At 53.3% G+C, this 18,124-nt stretch overlaps 2 protein-coding genes across 2 annotated transcripts; one reads left to right on the top strand and one right to left on the bottom strand.

Moving 5' to 3' along the window:
• Positions 1-26: 26 nt before the first annotated feature.
• On the bottom strand, positions 27-10,241 carry GID4 (GID complex subunit 4 homolog). Its single transcript, XM_069810419.1, has 6 exons — positions 9,866-10,241; positions 7,209-7,268; positions 6,114-6,221; positions 5,267-5,368; positions 4,065-4,195; positions 27-2,824 (listed from the first exon to the last, which is right to left on the bottom strand). Exons 1-6 carry the CDS (start codon positions 10,076-10,078, stop codon positions 2,761-2,763), a joined length of 678 nt encoding a protein of 225 aa, XP_069666520.1. The 5' UTR covers positions 10,079-10,241; the 3' UTR covers positions 27-2,760.
• A 133-nt stretch (positions 10,242-10,374) lies between these two features.
• Positions 10,375-17,845, top strand: ATPAF2 (ATP synthase mitochondrial F1 complex assembly factor 2). The gene is made up of 8 exons (XM_069810418.1): positions 10,375-10,619; positions 12,288-12,332; positions 12,658-12,803; positions 13,581-13,678; positions 14,678-14,758; positions 14,892-15,004; positions 16,473-16,588; positions 17,220-17,845. The coding sequence occupies exons 1-8, from the start codon at positions 10,490-10,492 to the stop codon at positions 17,355-17,357; spliced, it is 867 nt and encodes a 288-aa protein (XP_069666519.1). The 5' UTR covers positions 10,375-10,489; the 3' UTR covers positions 17,358-17,845.
• Positions 17,846-18,124: the final 279 nt, after the last annotated feature.

Below are 18,124 nucleotides of genomic sequence, written 5' to 3'. Positions count from 1 at the left end.
GACAAACACACACGGACACAGGCCCCTTAAATACATTTCATGTTTAATTTGGACGTTGATCGCTCCGCAAAACACCTCCTCAGCCCCTGCTCCGTCTGCCCACAAGTGCACCCCTTCTGCAGCCAGCACGGTTAAAAAGAGACATTGCAACCTCTTGTAAGACCAAATACCCCATTTCTTACCCCAAATCCTCCCCCCGGTCAGTTCTCTCTCACCACACTGCGACATACATAACATCTCTCCTTAGCTCATCAAATAAGTCAAAGAAAAAGAAAACCAAAACGAAGGCTTTAGAGGAAGGAAGCTCTAAACACCTACAGCCCCGGTAAACCTCTCAGCTCCACGACCTGCTCTGCACCCGCCACACGCATCCCATGGGGTGGCATCACCCCCAAAGTTTTGGGTTTCAGCTGAAATTGGCTTCAGGACAGTGGGAAGGAGACAGGCAGAGAGCAGGACAGTCCTTCCCCACCCTTCTCGCCACTTATCAAGTCTCAAAGAAAAACTTCTGAGGTTTTGGGGTAGTTATACATATTAAACAACCCCAGGACCCTTTCTAACCCAGCTTCTGCCAACGACCCCAGCGTTAACTCAACTAAACCACGTCAGAAACCCAAGTGTCACGCTGGCACTGGCAGCCCCAGGGAGCGGAAGGAGACCGGCATCGTCACCAATATTGCACACAGACAGCTCCGGAGGGCTGGAAAGAGCCCTCGGAGCTGGGTCCCTGTGCCCACACAGCACCTGGGAGGGGGCTTCACCCCCACGCTTGGTTACAGCCAGTCAGCACCGCCAGCTTTCACCTCTAAAACCAGGACGTCTCCCAGCACCGTGAGGAAACCCCTCTCCCCGAAGGGGACGAGTTTCTCCAAGAGGAGCAGAATAAAATGGGAATCTGCTTCCCAACTGCTCTGCTCGCAGCTGCTCTCCCTTCACGCCTCGAATCACTCTCCCGCTTGCCTTTGCACTACTCTACAAATCTACCTGCAACAGCCAAGACAACGGCACACGCTTCCTTCATCGCAGGGGGGGCTCCTGCCCCGCAGAAGGGCCAGGGCTCCCCCCTTTCTCCCCTGAGCAGGTCTCTCTCCATTTGTGCTGGGGAAAAGGATTCATCTGCGGCAAACAGCTCGCACGAGGCGGGCGATTTCCACATCATCTCCTGAGACCAGCCCAGCCGCTTCTCCGATCACGCAAGATCCTGACTTGGAATAGAGGGAAATGGGCTCACCGAGACCCGAATACTTTCTCGTTAAGGCTTAAACTAGCAATTCAGCTGCTGCAATAAACCAGACAGACATGCTGCCGAAAAGAAGTTAGTTAAAAAGAAGAAAACCCAAACCACCTTGGTGCTAGGCATGCGGAGGCTTCGCTTTCCTCTCCCAGGCGGCAAACCCGTCCTCAACACCCACCCGGTTAGCGCGTGACACAAGCCTGCTTTAAGGGGGTTGTTTTTAAAACAGCCAGAAAAACGCAAACTAAACTCTCACAAAAGCCCCGCAGGTGGGACTGCCACATTAAATATACAACCAAGGCCAATTTTTAAAATGTCTTTTAAAAAAAAACAAACCACACGCGCATACACACACACTTTGGCACACAAGCCTTAAGTTATATCACTTGAAACATTTCAAAGTCAGAGGAGAGCTACTGGGGGGTTTTTTGTTGGTTTTTGTTTTGTTGGGTTTTTTTTTTCTTGTTTTTGCCTTGTAAAAAGGTATCAAGCAGTGGTGTTGGTGAAGCATGAAGAGCAAGTACAAATGCTGAACAGTCCCAGAGCTATCCCTGTGATGCTGCTCAACACTTGTACTCCTGTTACTTTCCCAAAGTGGCTAGCATACACATATATAAAAACTAACACAGACATTCCCGGTTTTCAATGTGAAAACGGTAAAATGTAATTGAGTACTTGTGCATTTGCCATAGGGTCCTTTGGAAAAGGAACCATAAAAATATATAATTTTTTTAATAAAAGTACTTTTTTTTTTTTTTCCTTTTTTTTCTTTTTTACCCTTAACTTAAGTAAAGAGCAAATATACACCTATAAGCAGAGTTCAGATCCACTTTACTGAGAGCCTGGAAGTCCATACATCAAATTAATTCCCAGTGGCGTATCCAGACACCGGAACAGCTCCCAGCTCCAAAGGGCCGGCGTTCCTGAAAGATCTGCAGCTCCAGCTAACCTCGTTAGCCAGCGCGAAGCAAAGGCTTGTTCAAGCCTTATCTGTCTCAGCCAACACTCCCCCCCACAGACTCTGCAGCTGAGCAGTTCTCTGCCAAGCAGAGCATCACACACGGGACCCAGCTCTGGGAGCATCAGAGCTGGCAATCTGGGCAACAAACCTGAGTCCTGGCGGTTTCAACCCATATCAGGCTGTAACAATGAAAACATAAGCATTGAGCTTATATTTTCTTATTACTCAGAGGACAGACCACTGATTCCAGCTACTGAGAAACAGCTTCCAGAGGAGAGCCAGGAGGAACTTCAGTGATAGAGAAACTAGCTGTGCAATAAGAAAGTGCATTTAAAGGTAGCTTAAAACCAGATTAAAGATCAAATCGCCACTCGACAGGAGGGAGAATCAAGCTCCAGCAGCCACGCTCCTTGGGCTGGGTGGGTTAACATTCAGGCTCTCTCTCACGAGTCCGAGGGGCAGGAGAGAAGCGTGCATTCCCGTGCTCCGACAGGGACACAGTTCTCCTGGCAGGCCATGCTCTCCTGCCCGGTTTGCTTCTGTGTGGTATCAGTTCTGACAGCTGTCATCGGAATTCGTAGATAGGAGCACTGTGCTCAGGAACATGAGTTAAATTCAATGACTGATACCTGGGAAAGAAGGAAAAGACGGAAAAAATGATTACACAGAGCAACAGAACTCCCCTAGCACTAATGGCTCCTGCTTGGCAGGCCACAGAGCAGACATCCTGGTGGCCAGCTCTTCTCTTCCCCTTTACAGTCTCAGAGGTGTTCAGGCACCCAACACCCACTTATTCATGGTGCCAAAACCCTGTGAGGGCTCAGCATCATTCCTCATTTCCATTCCCGTGCCTTTGAGCTACCTGGAGCCAGGCTGCATTCGAGGTGGGCTGACTGTGGTTTTTGGACACCTTTTGAAGTTCAACAACTTTCATGTTCAAACGGTGTTTGCTACAACTGCAAATTACACTCAGGTCTTTCAAAGCTTAGCTTGACGGGATTTGTCTGAAAGCCTCCCAGGTACCTTCCCTCCCCCTGAGAGCTTCCAGCCACCCTACAGATTCACTTGCTGTGTGTGACAAATATTGAAGGCTGTCAGAGGGAAAAGAGCCCTCCACAGCTACTTGTCAGATGGCTGGCTCTAACAAGAAATCAACCAATTAACTTTTGACTGTTCGCTGCATCTTACGGCAACACCCTAAGGACCTTGGACTACAAAGCACTGGCCTAACACTATTTCTGCCTGAAGGGAGCAACAGCTAAGCTGTTACATGTGAGAAAGCACTAAGCTCCCTCTTGAAGGCCTCTCCAACATCCTCTGAAGGGCCAAGGCATGGAGAAGCTCAAAGCCTGAATCACTGAGCAAAGTGCAAACTGAGGGAGCACAACCCTGCACACAAGATCAGGCTGCCTTACACTTGCCTGTTCTCACAGGAGGGCAGAAGCAAGCAAGCCCTGTGAGCGTTTGGACTGGAGACAAGGCTTCTGGAGGGATGATTTTAGTGAACCACAGCTGGTGTCTGCCTCCTAACGTACCTCACTGACACAGCAGGCCATTGCTTTACTGGGCCACAGCACATCTCCAGACCTTGTATCTCCCCTGCTGCACCTTGCCAGCCCAATCATCCCTCGCCATGCAAAAAGGGCAGCACTTTATACCACACGGATCGGCTGCGCTAGCCTGCTCTGGCCAAGCACAGCACACACGCCCTCCCTTCTGCCCTGAGGTCCAGCCACCAGACTGAACCTCCTTCCCAGCCCAGAGAAACACTGCCTGGACACTCCCAAGGCTGCAGACAAGCAGAAGAGGAGTCACTGCTTGGTTTGAGGAGCCACCCTTCAGTTCACAGGAGGAAGGAAGCTTCCTTACCATTCTGAACTCCTATGGTAGTAATAGCCCTCTATAGATGCTGCTGACTTCTGGAAGCAGATGTAATAGAAACCAGCAAAGGAAGCACCACTGATGTCTTTGATAGTGTGATCTGGGACTAGGAATTGTTCCTGCACACAAAACACAGACTGCATTTTAAAATGGCGGTCAAATACTACCCCCCCCCCCCCCCACCGAATCTGCCCTCCCAAACTGAATATTGGCACCCATTAACACAAAGGCATTGCTGGCTGAGCATTCCCTGCACTCACGGCAGCCCAGACCACAGAGACTAGTGTGTTCTTTCACCACCTGCCACTGCAGGCATCTTACAGGGAACCAGACAACTGAGAACAGAACCAGTCTGAAGAGTGCAAGAGACCAGTTTCAGTTCAACACCTGCCCCCTGCAAACCAAGCCAATTGCAAAATCAGGAATTGGAGCCACATGATGATGAAGAGAAGGCTCTGGGGAGACCTTATTGCAGCCTTTCAATACTTATAGGGGACTTATGAGAAGGATGGAAAGAGACTTTTTACCAGGGCCTGTAGTGATAGGACAGGGGGTAACAGTTTTAAACTAAAAGCAGGTAGATTTATATTAGATATAAGGAAGAAATTCTTTACTGTGAGGGTGGTGAGACACTGGAACAGGTTGCCCAGAGAGGTGGTAGATGCCTCATCCCTGGAAACATTCAAGGTCAGGTTGGACGGGGCTCGGAGCAACCCGGTCTAGTGAAAGATGTCCTTGCCCATGGGCGGGGGGCGTGTACTATATGATCTTTAGAAGTTTCTTCTGACACAAACCATTCTATGATCCTATGATTTCCTCCCCCTGTAGCTGCACAAGGCTCATGTAAAGAGGGAAGAATCAATCCAGCTGAAGAACAGAGAGGTGCGGACCGGCCAGTCTGCAAGCACACATGTCCCACACAGGGACTGGAGACACCAATTCTCTTGTCCTTCGGAGCATCACCAAGCAAGATTTTCCTGTTGTGTTTTTAGCCATGACTGCAGCCTTTAAGGATGCAATTAGCTGGCTAGACAGGAGTCACACTGGAATTTGCAAGTATGGTGGGTTACGAGGTTGGTAAGGTGAGATCTTTCATTAAACCATCATAGCTGAAAAAGCTTTCAGGCACCACAAGCCTCTGTCAGTCGCTTGTAAGCAGCTCATCAAAGGAGACGACATGCAGAGTTTACCTTCCATCTCATGAAGACATAGTCCCCATTTTTCAGATCTTCATAATCAAAGTCATCAGAGTTAAATGTTTTTGCATACTGGTAAAAAGCCTGGAACTTCCCCTGCAACAAAAAAAGAAAAGAAAAAAAAAAAACAGGATGCTTACTCCAGGAGTAGAGCTCACTAGTGCCAGCTGCTATTTAGGAGGGAAAAACTGCTACAGAACAGGACCTCCTCACCAAAGGGACTGCTCTTCCCTTGGAGCAGTGCTAAATGCACACCCCAGGACTAGCACAGGGGAACACAGAGGATTGCCAGACACCCACAGCCACATCCAGCCCAGCTGGAGAAGCTCCTACACTTCCAGAGGAAGTTATTTTGACTGAAACATAATAAACATCAAAGTCTGGCAAACAAAATCTGGCCTTGATCCAGAGCGCAGCGGCAGACACACCCTATCGCAAGCAGAGGGCTGAGGTGGCTGAGACACAGGTACCAACTGCCCTGCCTGTGCTAGAGGGGCACCTCTCCCCTTCTCCACTCCATTTTGCGATAAGCCTTCAAAATAAGGAGCATGGTCTCCTAGGGGGTCAAGAGATGGGGATTGCTCCTGGTCCCTTCCAACCCCATGGCGAGCAAGTGGAAAACAAGATGCCCCCTCCCTTCCCATAGATCACAGCCAACAGCCTGCTGAAGGGACCTCTAGTTGCAAAGATATCAGTGAGGAAAGGTGGGAGACATCCAAAAAGGACAGGTTTCCAGGCCCTTCTGACAGGTCTTGCCTGGGCACACACTGCACCTCACCTCCAAACCAGCTGCTCAGCCAGGACTGCATCAGACCCACATCTGCTCCCCAGATTTATTTACCCAGTGTTTACGATCCACATCTTCATCAGCATCCCACTTGCGTGTTAAGAAAGGGTGCTTTTTACTGATTATTTCGCCTTCAAAGAAAGTGGTGAGGGTTGGGTACTCCTAAGAGAGAATGGAGACGAACAAGAGGTCAGAAGATTGGTCACCTAGAGACAGAAACTCAAACACAGATAGAGGTGCACGTGCTCAGCAAAAAGCAGCATCGTGCAGCAAGAGCTCTGGGCAATCCGAAGCCAGTGCTCCCATCGTCCCTCCAAGCAGGACGCTGACTCATCCTGCCCCACACCTCTTAAAGCCTGACTCGTATGCACCCACAGCCTCCACCCTCTTATTCCAGCCTCTCTCTGCCTCTCCATTCACTTCATGAAACCAGAAGGAGCTGTGTCAGAGCTGGACTGCAGGGAAGCTCCCAACTGGATGATCACAAGTGACCGTTTACAGCCAGCACCGCTCCCCAGCAGACACCAGGCAGTTGCTGCGTGACTGCTACAGAGCCCCAGGGCTGGATTAAGCCACCCCACCAGGGGAGAAGGTGCTCCTCTTCAGCTTTGCGTTGGCACTGAATTAGAACACAGGCAGGGAATAGCAGACTCAGCTGGGGTGAGTGAACTTCTCCAAACGCTCCCACGTAACAACAGACACACAGTGCACTGCAGCCAACAGAAGCATCACCCCTGGGAGACAGTTCTCACTGACAGTCCGACACCAGGAGCAATCTTAGAGGATGGATGGGGAAGGAAGTATGTAAAGATCTGACTGTTCGGGTCCCGGTTTACTTTCTTTCAGCAACACACCACCACGGGTAGAGTGCCTAAAGCTGACCGCAGGGTCAGATTTGGTTGTGCTCAGAACTTAAGGGCTGCCAGATAAGCCTTCCTCATTCAGGACTCCCACTGAGGCCCATCATACTTGCTTGACACACCAAGAACAACAGACTGAAGTTATTAAAACTATATAGTGGTCAAATCTACTCTATGCTCAATCCCTCCACTTTCTATTTCTGGTGGGTGGTAGCTTCTCCCACCCCACCAGGAAAAAGAAAAGCCTTTACACGGCACCTTTTCTTGTTGTTTTGCAGTTAACACTCACCTCTGTAAGGCCTTTAATCTTCAAGTATCCACAGAGATAGGAGTTTTCCATATCCACATGCTAGAAAAGAGTGCAAAGTCCAACCATAAGCATAAGCATGAAGGCACCCAATTGATCCAAAGAAGTTTCTAACCCCTCCAAGGCTAATTTCAGCTTCAGCCAGTACAGCCTGTCCAGCTTACTGCCCAATGCTCACGCTGGCAGCCCTTCCCCATGACTGGGAACCACCTGGAAAGATCTTTTACAGGGGCCCAGCTCACCTCTGACAGCCTCCACATCCCAGGCCTGACAACACCCACCCCACTTCCAGCTCCATCACACTGAGGCAGCACTCTCTCCCCAGAGGTCTCCTATGGGAAGTAAATCCCCCCCTCTCCACCCAGAAGGAAGGAGACTCACAGTCTTCTCCAAGTGAAAGCACCACTGGCAGAATCACCCACATTCCCAGCCCCCACATTTCCCAGTCAACCGCTACCAGCAAACTGGCATTCAGGGGAGAGAAGAGTAAAAAGCATGTATTTACTGGAGATAATTCAGGCTAGAGGAAGAAAGCACAGCCCTGAGCTTTGCTGTCTGCTTATTTAACAGGCCTGACCTACGCCTCTCTAACATGCTACCTGTACTCTCTGCCTAGTACCCAGCATGGTGCACGCCAAAGCCTGCTCAGAAGCCAAACAATCTCTCATGCGCTTTGAAAGAGGCCTTTCTCCCAGATCTAACGCTTTTATGCCACCCTTCTTTTGAGTTACAGGGCTGCAGCTCACTGCTTCTGCTGTGCAGAAGCTAGGCAGGGGGCTGCGTCTGTTCCAAGCACCTTTAAAACCAGGGGATTTTCTAAGCTTTTCCCCGACATCTCCAGATCTGTTTCAAAGCAAGAAGTGAGTTATTTGGGGAAGTGCAAACATCAACTGTGTGAAGATGGATCTTCCCCACCTGTGATCAAAGAAAAGCAACGTTTCTCTGCGCTCAGCACAGGGAGAGCAGGCAGCCACCTCTTCTCAGCTGACACGCGCAAAACAGCAGCATTTTTAGCACAAAGCCACAGCCAGCCCCTGCGAGAAGGCAGCGTGCAGTGAAGCTGATCAGCCATAGGATGTCCCCACCACAGCAAACCATACCAGGTACGCTTGTGCTGTGGAGGACCGTACGTGAAAACAAACGGTCCAGTTCAAACACTACCCCATCTGCTGACCCTGGGGCTCTGACACTACTCCACAACGCCGGCACACATGGCAAGCTTTATCGCTGCACTTGCTGCATGCTCAACCACAGTTCCTCAGATCCCATGCCACCAAACTGGGAACAAAGCTGTGACTCGCAGGGTGCTCTATAGGAAAGCGTGTATCAGATGTCTGGCTTGCCCGCGTACTAATGACTCCACACCTCACCAGCTCTGCCCAAAGCAATCATGCCAATCCCTAGGACTAAAAATAAAGCACGCAGGGCGACAATGACTGCAGGGAGGAATGGGAAAGCCACATGAGCCAGCGTCCTGATTCCCCAGCACAGCTGGGCACTACAGCTGTCTGGCTGCATTCCTGCCACAGACAAACCACTGCACTTCGTCCCAGGCTCTCTGCTCAGCCTGGGGGAGCCTCTGACAGCCCAGGGACAAGGAACCCTGGGTCCCAGGTCCAGCCAAGCCATGCTCTGCCAACCTAAGACTGGGACCTGGATCTCTGCTGATTTCCAGCCAGGCCTGAAATACAGGCTGTCCCACTGGTAGGGACTTCCCAGAAAACCACCTGCTCTAAGCTGGTCTCTTACCCTTCTGCCCTGTGGCATGGAGGTGCACAGCCACCCAAGAGCCTGAAGGGAATGGGGGAGGGATCCTGGGTTATGAACCTTGCCAGGACCAAAGGGAATGGGGCAACGAGGTGGAGGAGAAAGGTTTGAGTGCAGTGGGCCCTCCTCAGGGTTTGAGGGGAAGGGATCAAGTAGGTGGCCCTGGGACCTCACTGGGCCTGAGGGAAAGGAGTCTATACCAGGGCCTGAGAGGAATAGGACAGGGTCTTTTCCCCTGATCTTGAAAGGAAGGGAAAGCACACAATGGGGGCAGGATAGAGATCTTTCCAGAGCCTGAGGACTCACAGCCATTACCGGGCTTGATGGAACCAGGGGAATCACAGGGAGGCACTGCCAGGTCAGAGGGGAAGCGGGGCGGGGAGGACCACAGGCCTTTCTAGGTCTGAGAGGAAGGGTCCCCCTGAGACCTCCGCCGCCCTGTTCCCACCTCACCAGGACGAAGGGGAATGGGGACCCTGGGACTAAAGGAAAGGGGTCTCCCCCGCCTCAGCCACAGGCCTCGCTGGGGCTCAGGGGATGGGACACACAACAAGGTCCGGGCTCTGAGGGAACTGGGGGAGGGCAGACACCGACCCCAGCCGGGGGGTGAAGAGAACGAGGGCGGGGAGGACGGCAGCGGCGACCGGAGCGTGAGAAATTCAAGCGACTGGGCCTGAGGGGACGGGAGACTGGACGACCGCGGCTTTAGAGTCCGAAAAGGAATAAAACGGGGCGACCGCGGCCTGAGGGGACCGGAGGGGCGGGAACGACGACCGCGGCCTGAGGAGAGCGGGGCCCCGCCGCGCCGGGCCCGGGGCTGAAGGACGGGGTGGGGGGGTGGGGAGGAAGGAGGCGGCCGGCGGGCCCCTCACCTGCATGACGACCTCCACCTCGTAGGCATTGCCCTTGCTGCGCTGCTGCCCGCGAAACTTGGCACCGCTATAAAGCAGCGAAGTGGCCACCCCGGGCTGCGCCGTGTTGATGGGAGGCGGCGGTACCAGACTACTAGCGGCCGCCCCCGAGGGAGGTGAGGAGGCCGAACCCGCCGCGCCGCCCGCACGGCACCGTTCGCTCCGCACCGGCATCTCGGGAGGGTCCCCGGGCGCCAGCGTGGCCGGGGCCGAGCCGCGGCCGAGCGGCACCGCCCGCTCCCGCTCCCGTTCCCGTTCCCCACACGCCGAGGCCGCCGCCGCCGCCGCCGCCAGGCTCAGGGCCTCCCGGCAGCGCCTCCGCGCCCTCCCATTGGCCCTCGCGGGTGTTGCGGGAAGGGCGGTACCGGGCGACGATTGGCCACCGCCGCCTGGGCACGCGCTTCCTCCCGGCAGGCGCGGCCGCGGGAGGTGATGGGAAATGTAGTCCTTGAACGGGACGGGGAGACCGAAGGGACAAAACGCGTTCGGCGGAGCGGATTGGTTGTCGTTACGGTAACATGGCGGCGCCCGCTGTGCCGCGCTGAGCCCGGCAGGACGGTGGCGGTCGCTTCTTCTCTCGCCGCGATGTTGAGCGGTTGCCGCCGGTTGCTGTGGGGCCGCTTCTCGACCGCCCGGTTCCCCCGACCGCCTCCTGCCGCTGCCGGGAGCGGTCCGGTGGGGCCGGGCGGGGGTCGGGCTTACGCCCCACCGGCAGGTGAGGGGGGCGCCGGGCCCACCGGGGCCTCCCCAGCTCCCTTCAGGGAGGAGGAGGAGGAGGAGGGGGCGGCTTCCCTGGCTCGGCGGGGCTGGTCCTGCTGGGGGGGGACATTCCCCCGGTAGGACTCCCTCAAGGTCACCCCGGGCCAGGGGAAGGCTGGGCTCGGGGCGAGTGGACACATGGGTGTTTGGGGCGGGGGAGGGAGGTCCAAGTCCTCCGTGTATCAGTTTGCGTTTGTGTTTTGGTGGGTTTTAGGGATTTTGAGGGGGTGGGACCCACCCGAGGTGGTTCAGGCACGTTTTGGGCCATGTATCACCTTCTCAGATTTTGCTGGAAATGTGTAGGTTTGAGGACAGTAAAACTAGTCTCATTCTGTCTGAGGTGAGGCTGCAGAGTTGCAGTGACTCATCGCGGGGTGTCGGGAACCTACTGACGTGACTCAGGACCCCTCTGGGGTACAAGCACATTAATCTTTTCAGAGCTGTGCCTTAATAGCGTGGCGTTTTCTGAGGCCCCGAAGCTTGCAGGTCACTAAGCCTGAGCAAATCCTCTTCCATTTCCCCAGCGGGAATGTACTTTTTATAGCCTAGAATAACAGACCTGCAGCCTGGCCTGCTCGCTTCACCCTTCAGGAGGTAGATTTTTGAGTTCGGGATTTACTATCTGGTTGCTTTCATCAGGGGAAAGGCTTGCAGATTCTTCCTGCCTTGTGTGAGAGATACAAACTTTGGCAACACGTGTAATCCAGCTCTCGGGTGTTGGGAGTGCGTGAAACAGTGCTGGTAGGAAAGGAGGCTGCTCTCAAAACAGAGACCTGCAGTTCCCTCAGGCTCACCTTGCCGGTGGAGCAGGCATCCTCCCAAGCTGGAGCTGGGTGTGTGGGCTGGAGGCGGCTGCGGGAGGTGGTTCCTCCCCTGGTGACTCAGTGGCATGCTGCAGTGTGTGCAACGAGTCCCTAGTACCATCCAGCTGTTACCGCATGTGCCTGCAATAAACCTGCTCCCGTGGGCGGTTGTGGTGGAGGGAACAGCATCCTGCCGCTGCACGCTCTGAGCCTGCCGGCAGCTGTGGTTCTTCCAGAGGGTGCGTCAGCTGCAGGTCAAAGCAGAGAAAGAGCTAGAGGCACAGAGGGAGATCGCGTGGGTTGGCACTGGGTGGGTTTGTTGTCATCGGGGATGGAAAGAGAGGTTGCCGTGCCCTGCCCTGCCTCTAACCCAGCTCTGCTGGGTTTCTTGTCACTCTGAGACAGAACAAGCAGGGAGAGAGGGTTAGCCAGAGCAGTTCAGGGATTAATTTGTCAAACGTGATTGCGAGTGGGAGAATCTTGAAAGACAGGTCTGCTTTGGAAACCACCCCTGCCAGACTCTGCAGAAATTCGGTGCAGGCCAGTTCGAAGGGAGCTGAGACCACAGCCTGGCAGAAGCAAAGCTGGTCCCGTTCGCTTGCCAGTTGTGCACAGCAACCCTGGGGTTTTCACCAGCTTCATGGTGCTTCCCCATTTGAGTGGAGCTCACTGAAATGGTGTAGTGCTTGGAAACTGTGGATGAATGGGCTGGATTTTTGTGGCTAGGCCACCTCAGCAGCACTGAGGGCTGTGATAGGGAGCAGGGGAAGGGATCAAACCTCCTCTAACTGCCCTCTGAATGGCTCTGTTTTTGTCCCCAGAGAGGAAGCGGTTTTACCAGAACGTGAGCATCTCACAAGGAGAAGGTGAGTATGGCCACTGGGACAGGACAGAGGAGCTCGTTCCCGGGAAGGGTGTTATCAGCCCACACTTATTCAGCAAGAGCGTGGCACACCTGCAACCCAGGCTGTGCCCTTTCCTCATCTATAGCGAAGCTATGTGGTGGGAAATGGCTTCCAAGACTGGGGGAAAAGTATGTCAAAATGATGGTGATGGTGGGGAAACTTGAGTATCCCTGGTCCCGTGCTCCTGTCAGCTCCGGCTCTGAACTGCTCCTACTGTAGGGTTGTCTGTTGTTCCTTAGTGCCTGCTCCTCTTTGATTCCCCAGGATTTCTACTCTGATTCCCCAGGAGGCTTTGAAATAAACCTGGACCACCGAAAGCTGAAAACGCCCCAGGGCAAGCTCTTCACTGTCCCCAGTGAAGTCTTGGCCATTGCAGTGGCAACAGAATGGGACTCCCAGAAAGACACCATCAAGTTCTACACTATGCATCTGGTAAGCATGGCAGGTTGGGACGCTGAGACCTCGGCACGGCAGAACGCAGCATGCTGGGAGAAGTCAGGTCAAGGAAGTCAGGATTAAAGACAGGGAATCAAAATGCCAGGGGCTAAAGGTGGGTTTGCCAGGCCACTGCCACATGGTGAGGGCTGTGCCAGCTGGCAGAATGGATTCCAGAGCAAGGGTTGAGAACCGCTTTGGGATGTAAGCCTTGCGCTGGCTGCACAAGATGGGGGCGTCTTCTGAGAATGCTTCCTTCTGCATCCTGCTTCCTGCAGCTCTCCTGAGTACCTGCAGTAGAATTGGCATGGCTTGGTCTAAAATGGGGGTGACTGTGTAGACATGAGAATGGTCTCCAAACACAGAACATGGAGAGAGCAGGTTGTCCTAACACCGATGGAAACAGGGACAAGAGGTTGGGACTTCTGCTGACCACTGGGGAGAACCTTGCAGTCGTGAGGGTGGTTAGATACTGGCTGGGTGACTGTCTAGGGGGAATCTATGTCACTGTGGGCCTGGACAGTGTTATTTGGGATAGCAAGGGGCAGGAGGAAACGATGAGCTCTGGAACAGTCTGTGAGCTTTCTTCCCTGGTGCTTAATGGGCCTGCTCCCGAGGCTTCTGAAACCAGTGAGAAGATTCCTACTACACGAGCCATGTTCTGGCCCTGCACCCCCCTTTAGCTGCGTCCCTCGGTTCTCTGTCTGCCACAAATTCCTCTGCTGCTTCCCCAAGCCTTCAATAACAGTGGTTTAAACTGCCTTTATCCCCCAGACCACACTGTGCAACACAGCGCTGGACAATCCCACGCAGCGAAACAAAATGCAGCTGATCCGTGCGGCTGTGAAGTTCCTGGAGACTGACACTGTCTGGTATGAGATGGGGGCCTGGCTGGCACAGAAGCAAGATTGTCTTGTCGCAGTGTGCTTTTTGGAAAGGTGGTTGGGGCAAGTGAGAGAAAATGTCTACTGTAACCCAGTCATGGCAGGGCTATGATCTGTCCTGGTTTTGGCCTGAGGGTTTGAATTAGTTTAGGCCAGTCCTACGTCTGCAAACCTAGTGGAAGTCCATGTACCTGAACAGTATAGGTATGAGGGAGAATGAGAATCTGGTTCTCTGTTGAACTCTGTTTTGGACACCTCCATGCTGAGCAAGGGCGGGAGCAGCAGGAAATGAAGATCTCTGGGGGAAAGCAACTATCTTTGAAAAGCCTGGGGGAATCTGTCAGCCCAGTCCCTGGTACTCCTGTGCCAGTACAGGCAGCTCAGACTACTCTTACCAGTAGCAAAATGCCCTTCGTTCCTTAAAGTCCCTGTGGGCTGCAGGCTCAAGCCTGTTCATGCCCAAGCTCCTGGTTCACAGTCCCAGCCTCTGAGGTGTCCACTGGCAGCTGCTCAGCTCCTGTGGGAGAGGGGAACAGGACTTCCCCCATCTGCCTCTGTGGCTTTGCTCAGGCTGGCAGTGGGGAGTGCCAAGCTGAGCCGCTGGGCAAGGTGGGGCAGGAGGAGTGGCCCCATATAAAGAATTCCAGTGGGATATGTCCCACTGGACATATGCTCTAACCGCTAAACCTTGCAGCATCCCATGGCTGGTGTGGGGCTACCTGCAGTTTTCTGTCGTGGTTTGCTGCTCTGATTTGCAGTGAGATAGCATTGTCCTTCCTAGAAAAACAAAAAGCTCTGAATTCAGGGGAGAGTGGGGGATTGTTCCCAGTCACTACTGCCGCTGGGTGGACAGTAGACCCTTGCTCCCCTTGCTGTGGTCTGGGGAGGGGGTAGCTTCCTTCCCAGAGGTGTGTCCTAGTCTGGCAGGGAGCAGCCTGGCAGCCTGGGAGTGAACATCCAGTGCGGTTTTGTTCTGCAATGTCCCAGCTACCGTGTGGAGGAGCCAGCCGCCTTGGCAGAGCTGCAGAGGGATGAATGGGATCCTGTTGTTGCCTGGGCTGAGAAAAGGTAAGAGGTCAAAGATGTTTCTGTCTGCTTATGCCTTGCCCTGCTGAGGCCAGGAGCTCTAGTGCTTGTGACTGTCAGAGCTGCAAGGTCCATGAGCCCTGTGTCTTTCTAAGGGGCTGGGCGATCGTTCCAGGTACAACGTGGCAATTGGCTCCTCGACCAGCATCCTGGGGCCAAACATTCCAGCCAGCACCAAGGAGACCTTCGTCAGCCATCTGGCGTCCTACAACGTGTGGGCCCTGCAAGGTGAGAGGGGCTGGGCTCTGGAGCCCTCTGCTCAGGCTGTGCCAGTGGAGGAGGCGGTTCCTCTCCACGGGGGAGAAGAGCGACTGTAACATTTTTCTTCTACAGCTGAGATAATCAAGAGTGTTGAGGTTTATGTTTTAAAACTGCAGGCCAATCCCTTAGCTGTATTTTTTAAGGGTAGGGACTCTCCCCTTAGTGCCACTAGTGTCCAGGGTCTGACTGTGCTGGCCTGCGAGCTGTTTGGTCTCTACCCTAGCAAAAATAACTTCTTTAATGCTAGACCTTCTAGTGACTTAGTCCCCAGCTTTGTTACCAGGAAAAGAAATAGGGTTTAGTACTCCAAGTGCCCATGGTTCTGTGTACTGTCCTCACTCTTTCACCCTTACAGCCCACTTGATCCTACCTGATACTGCTGAATGACACCTAAAGATAGAAAAGAAGTAATGTTTGCTTTGCTCAAGTCCTCAAATGCAAGACTTGAATGAGCAGCAGACAGTGAAACCCACAAAAGACACTAGTTTTGCAGCTAAGGGAAGTTAACAGTGTTGATTCCTGGGACAGGGCTTGCAAAGCTTTTCCATTACCCCTGTAAAGATACTTTTTGATGGATCTTTTCCTTTCCTCACAGTTTGTAATATGGGTAGACAGGGTGGAACGGAAAGGCACATGCCTCCCCTGGGGAAGGGGAGCCTCTGGGCAGCTAGTCGACTTTAGACCTGAAATTCAAGGTCTGGCCTAGACTGGTAGCGCAGGACGAGTCTCACTTCAGTTCCTTCCTTAGACCCTGTCCATGTGCAGGCACCTCCATTTCCTATCAGGTTGAGCTGAACCGTGAGTGCTCAGAAGTTTGAGCCCTTCTTTCCTCCTCCTCCTGGCTCAGGGATTTGCTCAGGTCCCTCAGCCATCAGGCACGCTCTCTCCTCCCCTGAAGAGGGGTGTCTTGCAAGCCAGTAGCTGGTGGTGTGGCAGGAAAGAACTCTGCTGTTTTATCAGCTGAGCCCAGCAGCTGTGTCCTTTGCCGACACAGTTCTCCCAGGGCACGGCACACCACACACATTTGCACACTGTTTTTCTAGGAGTGGTTATAGATGCAGACAGCTCTTTTATCACCAAACAGTATACGAGGCCCTCTCACCCTAGACTTTCAGCTGAGCTCCAGAATACTCAGGCCTGGATGGGTGCCTCTTCCCTTTGCACAGGGAAGGTTTGTGGCGGAATAAAAGGAGGCAGTTTCCAAGGCATAGCCTTTGTCACTGCAGTGACAGTGGCCAGAACAGCGCTTTGTGTCTGCTGTTAACTGCAGATCTGATGCTTAAGTGCCCAGATGCAAGTGGGAGGATCACTGGCCCTGTGATCCCCCTGAGGAGGCACCACACCCTGACTGTCTGTTCAGAGCATGTGAAGATGCTGCTGTAATGCTGCAGAAAACAACCATGAATCTTGTTCATTTTGGGTTATTCCCTTCCAGGTATAGAATATGTAATCACCCAGCTGAAATCTCTGATTCTGTCCATGGGTCTGATTGACAGGCACATTACAGTAGAGAAAGCCGTGCTTCTGTCTCGCCTGGAGGAAGAATACCAGGTAAATTATGTTACAAAACAGCCCTCTAATTCAAATAGCAATAATCTCAGCATGACAAATGCACCTCCCACCACAAATAACTGGCAAGGGAAGTGCCTGCTATTGCAGGAGAGGTTCCACTCTGCCAGTCTCCCCATTTGAGAGAGTTTGGAGTGTGCTGCTGTAGAGCAACACCATGGGGGCAACAGCCCAGAGTGCTCCTGGGACTGCCAGTTTCTTTCTGCAGAACCCAGGTGGCTGCTTTTCTCCCTCTCTAATTTGAAGTGCAAAGTCGTGGCTGGCTTCTCTTGCTGTGGGTTATCCAGCCTGGAGGCCTTGGTAGACACCAAGCTAATAACTTGCTTGCTGGAAACTGGCCTGGCGTGAAGCTCTCCCTGACCCAAAAGTGGCTGAAGTTGATGGGAATCTTTTCATCCTCCCTTTAAGGGCCTTGCCTCAGACCCCAGTATAAATGAAGCATGTCCTTCCACTGAACTCATCTGGAGATCTGTCTGCCCCAGTAGGCAGTGATCAGCACAGCTCCTGGGGGGTTACCCGTGTTTCACAAACATGAAAAGGGAGGCTGGGAGTTGCTGAGCAGCTCTACATATAATCCAGTTCTGAACTGACTTGCATTCCTCCTCTCCTTCAGATTCAGCGGTGGGGCAGTGTGGAGTGGGCCCATGACTATGATCTGTGCGAGCTGCGTGCTCGCACGGCCGCTGGGACTCTCTTTGTTCACCTCTGTTCAGAGAGCTCAACTGTAAAACACAAGCTGTTGCAGGACTGAGGCTGCTGGGCTGGGCACAGGAGGAGAATGCCCAGCTGTGAATTGCTGGCATGACCCAGTGAGGGCAACCACCCTCCTGCCACCACGTCTTTCCTGGGATCAGCCTCGTGCTGAGGAGCTGCGACTTTGTGGGCAACTCCTTGCTTGGACTGCCTGCCGCAGTGCAGCGCCAGCAGTTTTGAGCCCACAAGGAGGAAAGGTCAAGGTGAGCTTCCTCTGCATCCCCCAGACAGCAGCTCTGTCCATTACCGGTGTCTGTAACTCATCAGAGGAGCTCTCACGAAAGAAACAGCTTCCTGGGCAGGGTGCGGTACAGACATACCCAGCATATGCCACATGTCTTCATAGCTGCCAGCTCCTGACACACACTTGTTATGGAAATCTGAAAACAGACTCCATTGCATCTGTTCTTCATCCCTCAGTGTGCCTGTATGTAACACCAGGGTCTCTCTGTTTGATTAAAGGCACGCCCCTGCTAGATACTGAAAGCCAATGCTGCTGAGTATTTCTTTGTTTTAATCACCAAACCGTGGTGTAGGTCCTGAGCTGCCAGGCTCCAGGCAGGTGCTGGGATGGCTGCAGGCAGAAAAAAACATGGAGCAGAGCTGAGCAGACACTAACTACCAAACAGATCTGCTTCCTTCACATCTCTGTGTGAGCCTTTCCGTGCTAGGTGCCCTGTCCTTGCAGCCAAGGAGTAGCAGGGAGCCGACTGTGCAGTCCTGGAGCGAGGCGGGGGGGAACCTGGGCTCCTGCCATCTTCAAAA

This window comes from Haliaeetus albicilla, chromosome 22, assembly GCF_947461875.1.
Source record: "Haliaeetus albicilla chromosome 22, bHalAlb1.1, whole genome shotgun sequence".
NCBI classification, from domain to species: Eukaryota; Metazoa; Chordata; class Aves; order Accipitriformes; family Accipitridae; genus Haliaeetus; species Haliaeetus albicilla.
Note: the sequence above shows the minus strand (reverse complement) of the source record. Positions and strands in the feature narration are given on the sequence as shown.